Source organism: Taudactylus pleione, unplaced genomic scaffold (genome assembly GCF_031769625.1).
Source record: "Taudactylus pleione unplaced genomic scaffold, aTauple2 ptg000560l, whole genome shotgun sequence".
NCBI classification, from domain to species: Eukaryota; Metazoa; Chordata; class Amphibia; order Anura; family Myobatrachidae; genus Taudactylus; species Taudactylus pleione.
The window spans coordinates 2,769,067-2,790,295 of record NW_028284962.1 but is presented as its reverse complement, the minus strand read 5'-3'; the positions used below and the strand labels follow the sequence as shown (position 1 = coordinate 2,790,295).

Here is a 21,229-nt window from a genome sequence, read left to right as displayed (position 1 = left end):
TTCCACAGACCAATCGGGGGCTGTAGATTGCTACTGTATGGTAACAGTCAGCTGATTAGCCGACCAGTACTAATAAAATGATGAATCTTTCAAGATTAGCAGATCTGTCTTTCTTGATGATAATCTGCAAATCCCTGAAAAATATCTGTAATATATGGGTGCATATTATTGGGTTGAGGAATCTGAAATTGGGGGGGAAAAAATTACAGAATCTGTGAATTCTTCTTTTTTTTTTGTGATTGTTGATGTATGAGCCAGTTTACTAGAAGAGAGTTGTTTGGATACTCGTAGCAAGAGGTGCAGATAAGAAACACTTTGCATTTAAACCTTGGCAAATTCAATGAGAAAAATCAGACACCGTATTCTCTAATCGTACATGTATGGAAAACTCCTTAATTGAACCTATAGCCAATAGTGGGGGGTCCTTCCTGGGAAATAACACTGCTGCTTGTATGCTGGCTTGATTATTTAATTGCTTTTTGTGGCCTGCAGTGTGCTCTTCTACCTATGAGCATGGAAACTGAGTTAGATTAGCTAGTGTAGAGTGCTTTTTAAGTACTGTGTATGTTCTGATGGTCATCACCACCCTCCTACCCCTTTCTCATTTGGCAGAAAAACAGTGTTGCCCCCTGCAATGCAAAAGACACTAATGCCCTGCTGTGTGGTTAACTGTTGCTCTCTGGGCTTGACATCCTGGCACTGTGAATGTACACTGAAGTGGTAAAAGTCATGGGATAGATGCATAGTATCGGGTAGGACCCCTTCTAGCCCAGCGAAGTGCAGCAACTTGATGTGGTATCGATTCCACAAGTGGACGAAAGCCCTCTGGATAGATGTTGACCCATGACGTCTGGATAGCTTCCCACAGCTCCCTGATGACTGTAGGTGCAGAATTTTGGCTGCAAATGGACCATTCGTAAAAATGCTCCAGTATACTTCTCGAACCAATTCTGGACAACTTGGGACCAATGATGCGGTGTGTTATCCTGCTAAGAATATTTAATCGTGGGGGTACATAAAGTCCATGGATGGTTGCAAACGGTCATCAAGCAATGCAACGTAGCAGTTACCGGTCAATGACTTGTTCAGGCGGACCCAGTCCATGCAACGTGAAAACACTCCACACTATTATGGAGCCACCACCAGCCTGCCAGTGCCTTGTTGCCAACTGGGGTTCATGGTCTCATGGAATCTGCACCACACCTGAACCCTACCATCTCCCCGAAACAACTGGAATTGTGACTCATCGGACTACTCCACATGTTCCAGTTTTCCAGGGTCTAATTGGCAACGTCAGGAGCCTAGGTCAGGTGCTGCGTTCAGTGTTGTAGTATTAACAGGTGCTCTTCGGTGGGTCTTCTGCTCCCATATCCCATGGAAGCTAAAGAACGCTGGACTGACCTGCTGGTTATGCATCTGGCACCTCCTGCATTGTATGTGGATGTGATTTGAGCCAGTGTAACTTGTCTGTTAAAACATCATTCTGGCATGGCGCTGCTGGTCACGATAATTAAGTACCCGTGGTTGGCCACTGTGCTGTCCATGATGGGTGGTAATTGTTTCCATGAGATATTCCCAGTACGCACGTAACGCCGTAGATCGAGGTATGTTGAATGTCCGCACAACTTCGTAAATGGAATATCCCAACAGTCAGGCACCCACTATCATGCCCCGTTCGAACTCTGATAATTCACGTCGCCTTGCCATGAGCAGCCACCCGCTGTTCAAATTGACTCACGAGATGTCAGATTACAACTGATACAGGTCTGAGCATTTGCAAGATGTCTGACTATCATTACCTTTACATTCTGCTATCCCATGACATTTGGCTCTTCAGTATATAAAGCACTCTATTTGATTTCAGAAATAACTTTGATTGGACAGCTTTATTCAATGTCAGCAGCTATCCTGTTAATAATAATAATACTTTTGAACTGGGCCCATTAGTTATTCAGTTTTTCAATGTCAAGCTGTAGAGAGATCGTTAACTGGGGATCTAGGACTGATTTTTTTGTTAAGTTTGGGGAGATTGATTACACAAAACAAAACCTTATTCTGTTTTTTTAATTCATAAATTATGCTTTTTTTTTTTTTTTTATTTATCCCTGTCATGTATCCTGTCCCTTTTAACCTGGTCTACACAATTCAGTCCTTAATTTTTTATTTTTTTTCCCCCACATTAGTTTAGTTCTTTACATTTTTTATTTAATTTTCATTCAAAAATGTATTGCACGCCTAACTTATAATGTAGTGTTTGTCCCCTCCAGCTCCCAAAAGTGTATATTTTACTGTTGCTTTTGTTACTTATCTTTTTAAACCTTCTAATTTTATTTTAAGAATATTTTAGAAAATCTAATTAATTATCCCTGACTAAACTGTGTGCCACATGTCAGACGGAGGGATATTAACTTCCACTCTAAAAAGGGGCTGCAGCCCTGATGTACATGGCTTTTTGCTGCATCCTCTTCTTGTAAGATATAAGGAAGCATTTAAACTTCTGTCTAGGATAAAGCATAATGTTTCCTTTCTTCCTGTTTGTAATGATTACTGTAAGGACTAAACTGTAATAGTTAGAAGTGCTGTACTGAGCATAGGTTCAAATGTATCCTCTTCCCCAGTTCTAAGATGCAGTAAAAGTGGTATGTGGAATCAGGTCTGCCGCGTCAGTTTTCTACTAGCCATACAGCCCCGATTCCCCGTTCTGCTGATCGGCAATCATAAATGCCAATTGACGGCCGTCAGCAGATCTAGGAAAAACAGCATGTTAAAAATCCCTGACTCACCCATCCCAATCATTTTTTTTTTTGCCCGGGATCAGTGAATCAAGGATTTGCAACATGTTGGATTTCTCTGGCGTCTGCAGAACGGGAAATTGGGTCAATACATTGCAGATATATGGGCCCATTACAGTGAAACATACCGCCACTCCTCCCCCCCAATCTTTTTACAGATTCTATAACAAACCATTTATGAAATACCATGTTGAGTTTTTAGCTTATGTCTTGAGGCGCGCAAAATACAGTATGACGTCTTAAAAGTTTTGTAAATCATAAAGGTTTATTTAAATTTTATTTTGCAAGTGGACATCTTTTTTTAATTCACAAAGATATCAAACTTGATTTAGACTTCTAGATATAGTGTCAATTAATATTACCTTATCTAACAATTAAAAAGTCTGTACATGGTTTAAGGTCTATATGTTTCTTTGATTAAACTCATTTAAGTAAAAACCTTTAATCAACTTTCTGCTTTAAATCCTTTGGGAAGCTGAATGCTTCTTACATGTAATAAACTTTCAGAATTGGTTATCTTTTAAAGTATTACATTTAAATTTAAAACTACATATTCTAGTTATATAGTATTTTGTGTGTCTTCAGGGCCTTATAATTTCTGCTATTTATATCTGTCATCATGTACTGATTATTTCATGTTCACTTAAATGCCATCTTAAAAACTAATAATATTCATGTGTAGAGGTTTTTAATTTCAACTTTTGATATCATTAGCCAGACCAGGAGCTAAAGAAGGAAGGGCATTGTGGTTCATATGTTACAATTGAAAATGTATTTTTATTATTTAATTTATTTTAATAAAAAAAAAAATGACAATGAATTTTGCAAACCTCTCTAAAAATATTGAAGCGAACAAAGTGCCAACCATCCATGTGCAAACTTGGGAATGTAATGCCACAGTTCATGTCGTACAATTTGATTGCAGTTTCACATCAGTCTTGTGTGTTTAGGCATGGACTATGAAATGCACGCCAGAGTTGTGTACATTTCATGTCTGCACTCATTTGTACTGTGCAGTTTGCACCCTGTGCCAAGTCATGTTTCGCAAGTCTTTTTTTTTTTTACCATGTGAGAGGTGACCTTGAAAGTTGCCATTTTAGATAATATATATATATAATTTATTATATTGGGTTTTAGCAATAAGTTAGGCTTTAATGGTACAAAACTAAAATAGCTTTTTAATAAACCTCATTTCATGAAACGATCGTTCTTGGTAACACTGTTGTGCAGTCATGCAAACATGTATTTTCATAGAAGTATGTAATAACAGGAATTCAATATAATTCCGACTACATCTGTCACTTTACTGTCCCACAGGTATTTGTCATTCAGTTACCAGTGAAGTTTAGTTCTGGCACCAGTAAGTGCTCTATACATGTACTTACGGTCTTCTTTTGTCAGGGCATGTGTGTGCAGTGTGTTAGTTTATAAGAAGGGTCAGGAGCTCTTGTCCGTGTCTTGTCAAGACTGCAGTATTCCAGATTTGTTATGCATCATGTCTGTGATATAAAGAAATCACATTAGACCTTCGAAAGGAGAAATTACAATTTCTAGAAATCCTTGTAGAACTGTTGTGATAAAATCATTTGCCACTTTACAGGAATAACACTGAATTGTATTCTCTGGTCTCAAAACTTCACCTAAATCCACACAAATATAATACGCATATAGTGTAACACTGATTCCCTTCCATTTCAGGATTGTAAATGCATTTGGTGAAATGGGGATGTCTGGGTTGCACCCAATAGGATACCCTTACTCCTGCAGCCTAAGTAGAGAAATGGGATTCCCATCCAACCCAGTAGAATAGCTAGACGTTGGAGGAGGGTATAGCAATAATCTTGGTTATAACTTGACAAAATGGGCCAAATGTAATAGGATGAGTGTTTAAAACTTTTAGAGTTAAGCAGTAAACTTTCACTATTACTTTGATCGAGTTGTTTGTTCAAAATGGGAAAACATCTGTATGAGCATTTAAATAGTTTTTTTGCGTCTGAAAAATATGCGAGTTTGCATGTTCTCGGACTCTATTATATTGGCCGAGTTTAAAAAGTGTGAGAATTTACTCTCACATTCTCTAAACTCTCACCCTATTACATTTGACCCAATGTGTCTGTGATATAGTTCTTTGATTAGACTTACACTCCAAAAAGGAGAGCTATTTTGTGTTCTAGGACTGTCCTGACAATTGTCTGTCTCTACTTCAACCAATATTATTTTATTAATGGCCTAAAAAAAACATACTACTACCGTCCTGGACAAAATAGATTGCATAACATTTTCTCTAGTGCAGACAATAATTTGAAGAAAAACGTAATTAAATTATTTAAAATAAAATTGAAAACCGAATACATTTAAAACCGTATCACATGTTAAAATAGGACAATTGATAAAAATAACTGTCTCATTGAAGTAGCAATGCGTTTTCATGGCATCCAGTAACTTCGTCAGGTAGTTGGAATAGTGAATCAATTGTTGTTCACAGTTCAACTGCCTGAGGAGGCGGCAGGATGCCAAGAAATGCTTAACTCAAATGATATACCTCACGTATGTCCTGTTTTTTCATGTGATACTGTTTTATATTTAATTGGTTTTAGATTTTTTTATTTTTCATCAACTATTGTCTGCACTAGATAACATTGCAACTAATTGCAAAGTCCCTCTTTGCCATGACAATGAACTTGGGGCCCCCGATTCAGACCTGCTCGCTTGATTCGTATGCAAATTCGGGAAGGCAGGTGATCGTACGGCAAGGCATTAGCACGCCCACTATGTCTTTGCGTACGATCGATTTGTGTATGCAGATGCCCACCAGCCAGTCTAAAGATGCTAACTTGCGCACGTCATCTCCACGAAGTGTATGCAACCATCTGTACCATTGAGTACTATCGGATGCATATGCAGTGCTTGTGGTTGACCATACCCTACCGTGAGCACTTCAGTGTAAAATTCAACCAAGTGGTGTGTGCTGCCTCTTAATTATGCATGCCTCTGAAACGGCGTTAAGACGCTCAGGCATGCCTACGTTCGCACCTCCAGTCCCCCGTTTTTAATGGCCAGCCCGTTACCACCCACAAACTGCTTCTCCTGTCACTCATTCAGCCGGACTGTCTATGCACGGTGAGCGAATGCTTCCCGATCACGCGGACTGGTTTGCGCACTGCGATGTGTATGCTTGCGCAGAATGCAGAAATCGAGCGGGCCTGAATCGGGCCAAAATCACAAGAAAAACATTTTCACTGCATTTCAGCCCTGCCACAAAAGGACCAGCTGACACGTCAGTGATTCTCTCGTTAACACAAGTGAGAGTGTTGACGAGGACAGGGCTGGAGATCACGCTTTCATGCTGATTGAGTTAAAATAATATACTAGAAGCTTTAAAAGGAGGATGGAGCTTGAAAGCATTGTTCTTCCTCTGTAAACCATGGTTACCTGCAAGGAAACACATGCAGTCATCATTGCTTTGCACAAAAAGGGGTTCACAGGGAAGGATATTGCTGCTAAATCAACCATTTCAGATCTTCAAGGAGAGAGGTTCAATAGTTGTGAAGAAGGCTTCAGGGCGCCCAAGAACGTCCAGCAAGCGCCAGGACTGTCTCCTAACGTTAATTCAGCTGCGGGATAAGGGCACCACCAGTGCAGAGCTTGCTCAGGAATGACAGCAGGCAGGTGTGACTGCATCTTCACACACAGTAAGGCGAAGACTTTTGGAGGATGGCCTGGTATCAAGAAGAAGCCACTTCTCTCCAGGAAAAACATCAGGGGACTGATATTCTGCAAAAGGTACAGGAATTGGACTGCTGAGGACTGGGGTAAAGTTGTTTTCTCTGAGCATTGATTAGACAAGAATGGGTGGCCTCAGTCAGTATGTGGCCCAGAAGTTGATTGACAGCATGCCAGGGCGAATTGCAGAGGTATTGAAAAAGAAGGGTCAACACTGCAAATATTGACTCTTTGCATAAACTTAATGTAATTGTCAATAAAAGCCTTTGCCGCTTATGAAATGCTTGTAATTTTACTTCAGTATACCATAGTAACATCTGACAAAAAGGTCTAAAAACACTGAAGCGGACAACTATGTGAAAACCAATACTTGGGTCATTCTCAAAACTTTTGGCCATGGCTGTATGCACTGTGCGATGAACGACGTGTGCTCCTGCGTGTTAACGATATCCCTAGTCGTCTGTACTTGCAGTTCAATCCGGGAATATTGTTAGTGATGCCATGCTGCCGAATGGCCCCCCTGCTGTCGTTCGTCATTGCCGTCATAGGCAAGTGTGTATGCACTTACCAATGCCAGCACCCCTGTCGTGTCCCGCAGACGACGATATCGCTCATACAGCATATCAGCCAGTGTGTATGGGCTTTACATTTATACTTGGTCATTCTCTTTTAGTCATTCATACTTTATAATATATCTCACTCTGTGAGTAAACGGTTGATCATTTATATTGGTTGAAGCTGAGACAATTTTCAGGACAGTCCCAGAACACTATATAGCTTTTTTAGGAGGGTCAGTCTAGTCACAGCACTGTCACAGACACTTTATCAGGTTCTAACCAAGATTGTTGCTTTACCCTCCTCCAGTGTTGGAGATGGTCCTTTTTTTTTTTTCTTAAATTCGTTTAGTGCCTTGTTGTATTAATAAATCTAATTTGGCTAGTCTCCAATTGTTGCTAATCCTCCTAGCAGCCAGGGAACTAATAATTGCTTAACTCACTCCTATCCACCGCTACATAGGTTTGCCTCCCGCTCTCTCCCCTGTCTTTCTGCTAATAGTTTTTGCACCATTTCTACCATTATGTGCATTTCTTGTTTCCATTGCAAATACATTCCCTGTTTCCTTTATTTTATTTTTTTTTCTTCAATTTTCTTATTTCTCGAATAATAAAATTGTATTTTGTGCCTTTGCCTGCTAGTGGCCAACTCATTTCATTCTCACAATTCTTCCATTCATCTTCACCTCTTTTGTTGGTTTCATCTCATCTTTCAACAAGTTCACGGATGGGCGATATTGGGTCTATTCCCCCCGCCTCAGCAGGATGCACTCTGCTTCTTCATCCACTGACACTGTGAGTACTGCTTGTGCAATACAGCCTCCACTTCCAGGGACCTCTGCTGAGCAGTGTTGACATAATGTTACATATACATATGGCATTTACTTTAGGCATCTTCTGTTAGAAATAATTCCTTTTGAAGTATTAGAGATCCCAGTAGGTCCTGCAAACATGTCTGCACATATTTTGTTTTATTCCTCTTCTATCTTCTGTCTATCTCTCTCTCATTCTTCTCTCTCTACTGCTTCCGCACCTGCCTGGTCTTATCTCCTCACCCCCGGCTCAGCCTCCAGATGACCGGAGCTGGGTTTATTCCCCTCTCCACTATAACACCCAGGTCCAGTCGGTCTCGGACGAGGAGAGTGATACAGTAAGTTCCTGAAGGAATCCTTTTAGTACATGTACTGTTACATGTCTGACCCATATACGTCTCTAGTTTGTTTTATTTGACAAGATGCGCTAAATGTTGGCAGACGTCTTAGAAATGCGATTTTAAGGTTCTACAATACTATACACTGGGCATACCTACATAAGTGCTGCTGTCAGTGTTAGCCACTACATCTGATTGCTCCTTTTACATTTGGTAAAGAATAATTACAATCCAAATCCTGCATACAGTTTTTTTTTTTAAAGCGGTCACGATTCTGGTTTCTCTACTGGCACTCTATTACCACCTGTTAATTATTATAATTTGCGATATTAGGATAGCACATTAAAATATGCTATACAATAAGGTGCAAGTTATAATTATATACAGGTGATAGGAGAGCTTATAGTATCTAAGCAAAATCCAGGCGCTCCACGAAAGGTTGTTGAGTATTTCAGCTGGAAAGGGGGTATGATTGGTAAATAAAAGTAATATATGACTTAGGAAACTCCAGATTTCAATTTTGACATTATAAGCAAAGTACTGACTATTTCATATAATGTCCTTTAGATTTGGACTGCTGCACTCAGACACAGTAATGTTTGACATAGAAGTAAATTACTACACAGCAGAACATCAACGTTCTAATACACATGCTACTTCACTGAACCTTTAAAGCCTTAGAACAGTATTTTATCATCTAATGATGTGAACAAGGCTAAATACACAGATTTACTGATAACTTGTGTAGATTATGGACATAGGGACTTATGCAGAGTTAAATGTATGCTTGTTTTCAGAGTATGTATTGCATGAACTCTTAAGGGTAAATTTACTAAGATGGGAGTTCGCTTAAGAAGCGATGTTGCCCATAGCAACCAATCCGATTCTACTTCTCATTTATCTAGCACCTTCTAGAAGATACCTGGAATCCGATTGGTTGCTATGGGCAACATCACTTCTTCATAGAACTCCCTTCTTAGTAAATGTACCCCTTAGTGCACTTGCATGTGCAGAGGTGTATGGCTTTCCTTTGCATCCCACCCAAGAGTCAGAATTAGAATGTCTCACATATGCAAAGTTCAGTGAAAGTGTGGTCACGCCAATGTGGGCTATGCAGACCTTGGCAAAAGCAAAATACGTCTTTTTGGAGGCGTATAGTTTGCACCTGTTATGGGGCAGACACAAGTGCACTCTGATTACAATCTGGGCACAGTTCTGCATATGGCCAGATATACTCATTTGTTTTGTGCACGCTTCTTTTGAGTAGTGGACGCCTGATTTACTTCCAACTCTGCATCAGCTACATAGTGAGCAGTTGTGGGGGGTTCCCTATACATTAAAGGGACACTAACTTTAACAAATGTCTGCATTTAATTGTTTATACACATAGGAATATATATGCTAGACATAGTTTTATCTTATTCCTCTGTGCAGGCTGTGAGCAAATTTAGAGACTTGTGTCTTCTACCTCTTTGTCTGGGTTATGGGGACGAGAAAGCAAACAATGGAACTGATGAGCCCTGCTAGCACCATCATAGAAACTAGGTAAAGTTCTCCTAATAAGAATGTTTTTATATATTCACCCCTTAATATTTACATCAAATACATACAAAGTTAAAGTAAGGCTAAGAATAACTATTATTTATAGTTCAGGTTTTAATTCAGTACCTAGTGTGATGTGAACATTAAATTAAATATCCCCGTATGTTCACTGTTTACCAGTAGGTGAGCATGTGAGCTCCTGCCTTGGGGTATTTGGTTCTGTGAAATTGTGAAACGTACAGCTCTGTAAGTGAAAATGGAAAATCCAGTTAAAACGTGTATTGGAACTACAAGAATCAACTTATAGGAACAACTGTTAGTACATCTATAAAAGGATATCTTGCGGGAGATTTTCAGTGCTTTGTAAAGCATATCATTGTTTACTCCCCTAATAATATTAACCTGTTTGATTACTTAAATGTTTAAAACTTTGGATCACTCAGATTGCACTCTGAGAAGAGACTGCTTCAACCAGAATCGCATCATATCTGCAAAAATGCATCAGCTAACCTGGAGTGAAACTGCATAGGTTTTCATATGTTGTTTTACAGATAGCTGCTTTTTAACTCCCTTCCAAATTCATTTAAAGAATGGCTCTCTCAATGATAAATGACTTTGGTTCAAATTGATGTTTATCATACTTTCCTACTTCATCATGAAGCTCCCAGACCACCCACTTCTAATGGACTTCTTCAGTGGCACCTGCCAGACTCTGTGGTATCCTCTTCCATATAAATTTGGGGAATGCCTTTTGGTTAATTGAAAACTCTTAACAGGGCTATTCATTTTGAAGAGGAAATTTCAGAATCTGTGATAAATTAACGCTGATGGCGTCATTTTCGCCGATTTCAATTATCCCCGTATTCAATTTCAAAGACTTTTCGCAGGTTCGAAAAGTCTTTGAAAAAACAAAACGGGGATAAGTTTTCACCAATGAATAGGTGGCGAAAAAAAGTGCAGAATTGGGCTTTAGGGGTGCAGGAGTAAAAAAAAATAGCCTGCAACCCTGGGAATGTCATTTTAAAAATAAACTGTGTCAAAAAAAAAACAGAGGGACACCCCAAAAAAAATTTAAAATTGGGGTGAAAAACAAAAATTGGAAAAAAGTGTTTCAAAATAGGGAAATAGGTTCAGGGCTATTCTGCAAGTATGTGGCAGGTGTTTTCTAGAATAGGCTATTAGCGGCAGGTGCATTTTTGCAGATTTTTAAAAAAATTACTTTAGGGACATAAAAATATGCTAGTACCCATTTTCATGTACCCCAAATTTGATGGGACCACTTAAAAAAACGAAAAAAATTACTTAAGTGCTCGTCTGCATCACTTCTTCAATGTCGGGAAAAAAAAAAACTGCCGCTGCTATTTAAAACCACGACTTTCATTTGCAGGCTAAAATGGGGCTACCCATAGTGATCCCCCATGTTTTGACAGCTTTAGGGGGGTCCTACAATTCCAGGTAAATCCCGTTTTTTTTTTTCGCCGATCCTATTTCGTTGCTTTTTAATTGAATATGGGGATAAAGCGGGCGCGCGCCCGATACTTTATCCCAGGAAAATCAGCGATGTGGAGCATAAAGTCCAGCACGGACATTTCGCTCCAAATTGAATACCTGAATACCCTGTAAGTCTGAAACCGCCACTGGTACAGTTTGAAAAATACATAAAGTTCTGGAAAATATTATCTTATCCAGGGAAAAAATGATTTTATGTTTCCAGGTAGCGAGAGAACAGAAAAGTTTTACTAATATGAGGAAGTAACACAGATGCCAAGGAATGCTGCTTATAGTTCAAGAACAATCATGCTCTGTCAGCCATGGGTATTCTTTTGTTCGTATTTCTCAATTTGATGAAAATGTAATCTACTAAGAGTGTATGTATGCCGTACCACATATTACATTGTATTCTGAGCCTCCCGTATTTTAAAAGGTTTTCAATCCCAGGATGCCCCGATCCTTCCCTCTATACCCCGCCCACAGCCTGAGTGCAACTCCGTTTTTGTTGGTGTCCGGCAGGAGCTGGATCACCATTTTTAACAAGTTTATTTTGATGATTTAAATATATTTCTAGTATTTTTACTATTGAGCAGCAGCACGAGACAGTCCCTTGGACGTCTGCACTGTTGCTCCATCACCTCTCTGTGGCGCAGTGACACCAGCCCTCGGCTAGGTACTCCTGGCTGGGCTCTGATTAGCTAGTAGGCTCCCCGGACCCCAGGGGACAGGTAAGGCGGATCCGTGCTTGCGGGGACCCACGTCTTTATGCAGTCTTGCCTTCGGTCTCGGGAGACGGATCAGAGGCGCAGATGTGGACACTGTTGCGCCCACGACTCCACTACACACCGGGGCATATATTATACTATCGTAAATGGATATTCTACAGGCCAGGGGACCTGGTGGTTAACGTCAGCCAGGGGAAAAGGTGCTCTCCCTGCAGCCCCTCCACTGCGGTCTTGCTGTGCCCTGGGCTACTCCTCCCTCACCCTCCGTCCCCTAAGAGATGTGCGGCAGCCAGTTTCGGCAAGCAGATCTCCGGGAACAGTGGGTCCAGTCTCCCGGTATACCTCCCAAGGGCCACGTTATACAGCACTATATCTTACCAGCCACTGCGATCTGTGTAGTTTATTTAGTGCCCATTGCAGATATATAGTTTGTTTTTTTTTTTTTTTCTGCATTTGTATGTGACTTGTGCTAGCGCTTATCTCTACTTTCTTTACTGTCAAGCTTATACCTTTCCCTTTATTCTACTCTTCCCTGACATACTATGGTATAGGGGGGTTTATTGTACCTGACATCTCCCATAGATTTGCAAGCACTATCACACACTATATAGTGCAGTTGCTCACTGAGTCAGTTTCTATATTCCATTATCCCAGTGACTATGGCTGGCAGAGGAAAGAATAAGCTCCAGAGGACCTCATTACTAATTGCTATACCGCCCCGGGCCCCTCAGCCTCAAGGTTTCCTCCACAGGACCCACCTTGGGCTGCCTTTTCACAGGCACTGGCAAAAATTGCTGACCACCTAGCGGTCCCTGTGGTAGCTCCCCCTATGGGATGGCCACAACCGGTGCTCCCTGCAAATCCTTTGCCTTCCCCATGGGTAGATGTACTATCCACATCAGTAGAAAGTTTGGCGACTACCTGAACAGTTTTTCAGCAAATGCTGCAAAAAGAGAAGCCTTTACATAGTAAACCTACTAAGCGTGCTGTGTTATATTCCCAGTCTACCCAGTTATCTTATTCTGATATATCCACTAAGGAGGCAGAAGACTCAGACCTCTCTCACTCTGACACCTTATCAGGAGACAAGGAGCCACCCTCTAAATTAAATATACCTGCATTGGTGAGAGCTGTTGAGTCTATTCTAGAAATAGAAGAGGCGGAACCTGCCGCTAAGACAAAACAGCCACTGTTTAAACTACAAAAGGTAGTTTTACCAGAGTTTCCTCACTCTGACTAGCTATCTGATCCCATGAGCGAGGCTTGGAATGTTTCAGGTACCAAAACATGTTTCTTTTACCCTCTCCCCGCCACTGATGAAACTAAATGGGAAGTTCCACCAGCAGTGGATTCTCATGTTACTCGTCTGGTCATGAATGCTACCTTACCCATACATACTGCAAAATCCTTGAAGGAAACTACAGATAGACTGATAGATGCTTGTCATAAATATATATATTCTTACAGGAGCTATTACTCATCCTGCTAGGGCTACAGCCTGGGTGGCAAAAGCCATTGAGAGTTGGGCAGAGGCCCTGGAAGAGACATTTCCCTCTGATGACATTTCCCTCCTACATATCTCACATTAGAGATGCAGCCTCCTATTTAGGTGAAGCAGCTATGGACACGGCTCTTCTAGCCTCCAGGATATCTGCCACTTCGGTAGTTGCCCGCTGTATTGTCTGGCTCCATTACTGGAAAGCAGATTCAGACTCTAAGAAGCCTTTGGAATCTCTGCCTTATTCTGGACATATCCTGTTTGTCCCGGAATTAGATAAAATTGTGACTAACTTGGCAGCTTCCAAGGCGGCTTTCCTCTGCATATAACACAAAGCCTTGGACATCATCCTTTCGGCCTCAGGGGAAAACCAGAGGCCAGTCCTCTTCAAAGCATCAGGCATCAACTAAGGCCTCCAAGCCTAGGACTAAACAGACCTGGGCTACTAGATGTCCACCTGACAAGCCTACAGTTTGACGGAGCGGGCCTCTCCCTGGGGGGTATCCAGTTGTGGCATCAAACCATGTCAGATGCCTGGATAAGAGAAGTCTCCACGGATATGCCTTCTGATTCCTGAGGCCCTCCCCCCAGCAGTTCTTTTGCACTGGACCTCCATCGGACCCAACCAAGGCCATACTGAGCCAGAAAGCCATTCAGTCCTTACTAAATTCAGGAGTAATAATTCAGGTCCCCTCCTCACAATGGGTCAAGGGCTATTATTCTACCCTTTTCCCCGTTCAGAAGCCCAACCTCAAATCTCACAAGTTTATCAGGGTGCCCAGGTTTCATATGGAAACCCTTTGCTCTTTTTTCCTAGGGATTCTTCACTGCCATTTACAGGTAACCATTGCCTTTCTACAAATGCACAGTTCACTGACCAACTGGAAAAAGTCTTCACTGACCCCCTCTCAAAAGATGGTGCATTTGGGCGCCCTCCTGGACTCATCTGGTTCAGATAATCTTCCTAACAGCAGGCAAGATTTCAGCAATACAGCACAGAGTGCGCCGACTGCTCCATAAGCGCAGAGTGTCAATTCACTGCAATGCAGGCCTTGGGATCAGTGGTGCCCACCTTCGACATGTTTCACTCCCAGGCCCCTGTAACACCTGATCCTCTCCAGGTGGAACAGGCCAGATGGATTTGCATGACTATATCACAGGCTTACACGCAGGCATGGCCTTCCTGTGCTGACTACAGTCTCTGCTCATTTTACTCACTCTGTGTGTCCCTCATGGGCAGCCCAGCATGATTCCTCTGCTGAACAGCTATGCAAGGTGGCCACGGGGTCTTCTGTACACATCTTTCTTCGGTTTTGTGCCTTTGATACATTTGCCTTTCAGGATTCTTCCTTCGGGCGTAGGGTTCTCCTATCAGCTCAGGAGTGTTCCTGGTTGTGAACTGCTTTGGGTCATCCCCATTGTCTCCCCTGTGGAGCCCTATGGACCCTGAAGAAAAGCAGTTATGGTAAACTTACCCTTGGTAACTCTTTGTACGAAGTCCACAGGGCACCCGCCCTGACACAACTGGCTTCTAGGGGTTTCTTCTCTTGGTCACTTGTTTCCTTCTCTGTGTGAGTGCGATTCTTCAGTGTACCAGTCTTCCTTCTCTCCTATCCTGATCCTGCCTTGGGCTTGTTAACAAAACTGAGTTGCCCGCAGGATGTGGGCGGGTTATAAGGGGAATGACCGGAGCAGCCTGGGATTGAAAACCTTTGCTGTTGGTGTCCGGTCCTCCAGGTCCCCTCTACACCCCATTGTCTCACCTGTGGACCCTATGGACTTCGAAGAAAGAGTTAACAAGGGTAAGTTTTACCATAACTCTCCTTTTTTCATTACATGTGCTCTTAGATGTGGGGCTGTAATGGGGTATTGTATACAATCCATAGAAATTATAAGCCCAGGGGTAGCCAAAACTTTGATCTTGGTCGACAGCAGACACTCAATCAGTAGATTACGGTGACTTCCAGCAGCAGGCATTATGAATCTGGCTGATCCTTATTGGCTTGCTGCGCTGACACCGCGGCAGTCCCTGTCAGCTGCCACATGTGACAGCCATAGCCAAAAAAAGATCAGACTAGTGGCGCCATCAGACTGTCTCACAGAGACATCAGCCATTTTATGTAACTGAACCTGAGGTTTGATAGGCAAACAAGGGAAATGTTTGGGAGATTAGGAGACCTACTTGCAGACTTTTTAATTCATTTAAAATTGATATGTTTTCTTAGTTTACGTTTCATTGGCTCAAAGCCCTAAAAAGCATACCTCCCAACCATCCAGATTCTGGTGGGAAAGTCGCCTACACCCCTTGCCGTGAGGCTACACCCGCTTTTTCATGCAAATATTCCTACTTGGCAGATCACAAAAGATTTTCGGTCGTTTGAGTAAATGGGAAGTATTAGTGTTAGGCACTAGGGGGAGGGTTAAACTGCAGGGGGGAGGGGGTTAGACTGCAGGGTGGAGGGGGTTAGGCTTCAGGAATGATGGGTTCGGACACTTGCCTAATTGGGTCGGGATTCTGACTTTCAGGATGCCGCTGTTGGTATTCTGACCATTGTGATCCTGTACCCAACCCATATAAACAATTGCTCTCCCTTGGTACTACAAGCCCCCAAATAGTCATGTGCAAATACTTGCTACATATTTCTATGATTTCCGTGAATGCATTAGAACACAGGTTCTCAAACTCTGTCCTCAGGACCCCAAACAGTGCATGTTTTCCATGTCTCCTCACAGAATCACAAGTGAAATAATTAGCTCCACCTCTGGATCTTTAAAAATGTGTCAGTGAATAGTGAGTACACCTGTGCACCTGCTGGGTGACTTGGAAAACGTGAACTGTGTGGGGGTCCTGTGGACTGAATTTGAGAACCACTGCATTAGAAATATATATTTTTATCTAAAAATGGATGAAATATCACAGTGCTCCTTCAAGATGACATTTCTCAGGCAGGAAGTGCATATCTCCGTATGGGCATTTGTTTTTCACAGACTCCACCCCCTCGCCGCCTCACACATTGAGTCAGCAGACTTCCAACAGCCATGTCTCCACAGGAGATCTGCACTGTAGAGAGGTTGCGGGTAAGAGGACAATGTGCTAGGAGATGAGACCAACAAGCTACATTTTTGTATGACATGGAGATGCAAAGTTTGCCTTCATGGGGCAATAGTTGTTTTGTGAGGTAAAGTAACTAAGTTTTCTCCCCTCCAACTTTTAAAGCAGTTACGTGGGAGGAAATCCTTTTATAGTTATTCATACCTTACTTTTAACCCTTGCTTTGTCTGCACGCACAGATCTCCCTAAAGTCAGCACTAATTTTTATCTTAGATGAGGTTATTAAATATTATCGGTCACATTTTATTTTTTTACTATATTACATTGGGCTTGGTTCCACAATTTGCATTTCTGAATGTTATTTACAGATGTGTCCACATACATCTAGCCTCCTTGCACACTAAACAGCCCTTCTAGTAGCGCTGAGCATCTCTTCGTGCAACTTTTTTACCTTCAAATGCATCTTATTAGCAATGCAAATAGGGCGCACAAGCAGCTTCTGCTGAATAAAATGATTTGCAGCACGTCTATATTCTGTGTGTGACTGCGGGTGTATCTGCGTGGGAAACGCTACATTAGTGTCAGCGGCTGTAACGTAGCATATCACATGCAGATACACCCACAGTCACACACAGAATATAGGCATGCTGAAAATCATTTCATTCAGATTGTGCTAAATATTCGCATGGCTGTGACGCATTTGAATGTAAAAAGTGGTAGCGACAAGCATCTTTTCGTGCCGAGTGACACGGAGCTCCCGCGTAGTGCACGGAGGATAGATGTATGTGGACACATCTGTACATTTTTCGTGTTTGGTATACTAAACCTCCAGGTGTCAGCATTCACTATGGACTCTCATGCAGAGTGCTAGGTGGATTGTGTTGAGACAGATAATTGAATAGAATCTGAGTTATTCTGAAATTCTCTAATAAAAGTGCACCGATAACTGATTAGTGTGTGTGTATAATGAATGCATTTAGGATGCATTTCACAGCCACCAACTTCACAGATTGTTTTTTTTTTTCTGCCCCAAGAGGTGTGCAGGAAAATCTGCAATTCCCTAGGATGAGTGTAGCTGACTATAGCGACTGCTCATCCCTGGGAACTAAATATAGGCCACATAATGCTGCAGGAGACACTGAAAATTCCTGTATAGTGGGATACGAGAAAGTTCAAATGCCATTCTAATTGTTTTGATTGTGTTTTGGAGTATGTTCCATTTATATTTTGTTTAGTATTCCTGTTAACCAGACTTGCATGTTATTTCATGTTAAACAAAGTCAGTGGTAGTTAGAGAACATTTGTTCACTCAAGCCAGCATTATAATATAATAAATTTACAAACTGCACACTTACACCTTTATATTTTGTACTACTGTGTATTAAATGGCTTTAATTGTTTTTATTCAGTGCTTGGTATAAACCTTTTACAATCTTCAATGGTCTTGCTTTGCCTTGCTGGCAGTGGTGATAAGCTTTTCCGAATTTCTCAGAATAGTTGTAACTAATGTTGCTTAGGTATATGAGCGAGTATCCGCCGAATATAGCCTGTTATTTCCAAACTGTAAGAAATGTATAATGCTGACCATTTGCAAAAAAATGTTTACAACTCTTGGTAATTTTGTAAAAGTGGTTAGAAATCCTATTTAACTGTGTGTCTAATGTGTTCATGTCTTCAGATTATTAAATGGTTTACTTACCTGTTTTACCTATAACCTAAACTTTCTTTTTTCTAGTAACTACTATGCAGATACCTGTTGATAAAGAGACCTTGTTATCTTATTGCCCTTTCGTCCAGAAGGAGACCTGAAGAAGGGTATAATGGTTAACCGTGGATCCAGAAAAGAGATGACCAAGCAGAATAGTGTTTGCCACCCTAATCCTACAGTCTACTGTACTATTATGTGTACTTGTGGTTTAATCCCTCGGTGTGCATTTATTCCTGGGTGTGCCAGTGCTTGGCAAACAATTGCTTTTCTTTTCAGTTTGTACAAACTTTATTTGTGGTCTGTGAGATGGGAAAGAAAAACAATTTAGCCCTGATGGGACATAAGATATATCTCTTTTTCAATCCTGAATGGTTCCAAAAAGGAAGAGTGCAAACCAGAAATGCGTAATCTTTGAGGAAAACCTTTGTTTGGTAACTATAAAACAAAGTCCATCGTTTCTGGTGATAGCCGAATCTTTTATAAGCTCACACTCTAAATGTAATGTATCTGGCTGGAAGAGAACCAAGGATATTAGTTACCTATGCTGCATCTTTGGCTAGATTTCATTATAACAATGCTTTGTTCTTATATTTTTGTGTTTTTATTCCTTTGTTTGTTGACCTTCTTTTATCAGGTTAGGTAGTAGGCTATAGGAGTGTTCAGAACTATCTATTATTTTATTGAATGTTTACATTATAGGACAGGTTGAGTGACCTGAATTTAGAATTGACCACCTCCTAATTAAGTTATGTGCTAGTATAGCATTTTTTAGCAGTTGCACTGCTACATTCAGCACTTTTATCCTGCACGGGATATTCTACATCTACTGCCATAGCTTTCTGGAATGTGTTTATGTAAGACATCAGACCGTAAGTAGGGATATGTAGACCAAAAAGGTAACTTGAAACCATCTGAAATATCCATACTGTATATTGTTAAGGGTGTTCATGGAAAGCTTGCTTAGGGATGAGCTGAGCCTTGATGAACCTGGGACTCTCACTCTAGTTTTAACAGAATTATTTTCTTTCTTTCAAAAGCCAGTTTAATTCCAAGACTCTTATAGATTGATAGATATATATCTATCTATTTATGTGTGTAACATTTTACTTCCATTTACGAGTTCCATAGATAAAGATGAATGTTTTTCAACAATCAGCCAGTGTTTTCAAACCTCGCCACAGGTAGCACACACTGTATTTAGACTTTGATTGAAAGCAATAAGATACTGATTTTTCTCATTATTTTTTTTTTTAACTGTTCGGTTAAGCTGTTTCTGTTGGGTGAAGCCACCTATGCTTTTTTTTTTTGTGCTCTTAAATACTATTTAATATGACAGCACAAGTGTCATGGAAAAATGTTTTCGAAGCTGCTCAAATTGTTTTTCTTTTCTATAGATATATCTATATATTTGCACATTTACATGCCTGTAATTATGGGGATATATAACAGGCATGACTTATATGAATGGAGTCGAGGGCCATATTGATTGAGGATTTGTGTCCCTTAGTGTTTGACACTCCAGGGTTTGAACAAAAAAAAACAGACAACTAAATTACATAGCCTCCTCCAAGCTGCGAGCTTTCCCATAAAGAGTACCCCATCATTTTTACAACAGTGGATGTGTGTATGTATGATTTGAAACCTAACATTTACGTTGAAGAATGAGTCACTCCTTTTAGGTTTTTATTGTCTTGCACTTCTAGTTTGTGTGCATTTTTATGATTTATTTGTATTGATGTTGGTAAGTTTCCATATGTATATTTGTTTTGATCCTTTGAGGTTGTGACCATGACCAGAAAATATTTCCGCTCATGTAAACGCCGTGCGTACATTTAAATGCATACGTTATATTTCAGTTCTGTTTTTGGTTTGGTTTGTTTTTTTAAGCATTCATTTTCTGTACTGTGCACAGATGTTATTTTGTATTTAGATTGTGTTGTGAATATGAAAGTCTCTCTTCACTATTTAGATGTAACCCTGAAATAAAAAGTTGGATTTAGATAAGCAGGCTGTAAATTTGATGTAAATAATAAGGTTTCACTCTGTGTTTCTTGGTGATTGTCCTTTTTTTTTTTTCTGATGGCTGCTATTATATAGTGAATTTATCAGAATTATCAAACTGTATTAAAGCATTCTGCCAATGTGTTTTTGTCTTATTTTTTCTTTTACATTTGACCCGTTTCAGATTATGTATAATACTGTAAAGATCAAAACTAGCTGTAACTCTCTAGTATGTATCACACATGACGATTTCTGTGGTGCAGAAAGACTTTGAGCTTTATATAAAAAGTGGTGGCTTTTGTAAGCTGCTGCTTCCCAGCGGGTTGGAGGTAAAAATGTAAATCTGTGCTCAGTCAGTGTAAAGCCCATCAGACATTACACTGACTGCGAGTGCAGTTTTACATTTTCTTTGCCAATGCATCGGGAAGCGTCGCTAATGTCCAGAGGCTTTTCTTTAGACATAACAAAGAGATTAACAAATACAGGTACTGAAACTAGATGTTTCTAACGTGTTCCTTCACCTCTCCCATATGGGTTTTCTTTGTCAGTCATACTCCCCATCTGCCCCCATTTACATACCAGAGGATCTGCATCTGCTCTCCTTTGTGCTTCATCCCCTTTTACCACACCTGAATATCTGGATGCCGTATGCCGTATGCATCTCCTCTCTCCCTGCTTTAAGCATATGACTTTCTACATATAAATATCCCTGCCCTCAGAATCATCATAGTGCTGTATATTACTGCTGGGTCATTCCATGCCAAATCATCACAGCTTCCAACCTGACAGTCTCAGATTTTCATGAAATTTGATAGGATGAGATAAAAGTTACTTTATGCTGTCTATGTAAAATTGTAGCCCTCAGTGATACTCTGTGTTCATGTTTACAGGATTGCAAACGTGACAAAAAGTGTAAAATCTATGCTTGCAAGGTCAAATAAAATTAATCATAACTTTGCTACTAATTGTGGTAGAGCTTTCATGTTGGTCTTG

The 21,229-nt window shown here is 40.7% G+C and overlaps 1 protein-coding gene across 9 annotated transcripts in view; it reads left to right on the top strand.

The window, feature by feature from the left end:
• The window catches only part of PIP5K1C (phosphatidylinositol-4-phosphate 5-kinase type 1 gamma), a 111,184-nt gene extending 90,736 nt beyond the window's left edge, over positions 1-20,448 (top strand). The window contains exons 17-20 of one of the 9 annotated variants that reach the window (XM_088452962.1): positions 7,790-7,864; positions 8,136-8,219; positions 9,654-9,764; positions 18,263-20,448. In XM_088452962.1, coding sequence (XP_088309088.1) covers positions 7,790-7,864; positions 8,136-8,219; positions 9,654-9,746 — 252 coding nt within the window. In that variant the 3' untranslated portion in view covers positions 9,747-9,764; positions 18,263-20,448. Of the gene's footprint in view, positions 1-612; positions 3,028-4,109; positions 4,153-7,789; positions 7,865-8,135; positions 8,220-9,653; positions 9,765-18,262 lie in introns of those variants that run through there. The other 8 variants (XM_088452961.1, XM_088452963.1, XM_088452964.1 and 5 more) reach the window with 8 other exon arrangements.
• The last annotated feature ends 781 nt before the right edge of the window (positions 20,449-21,229 follow it).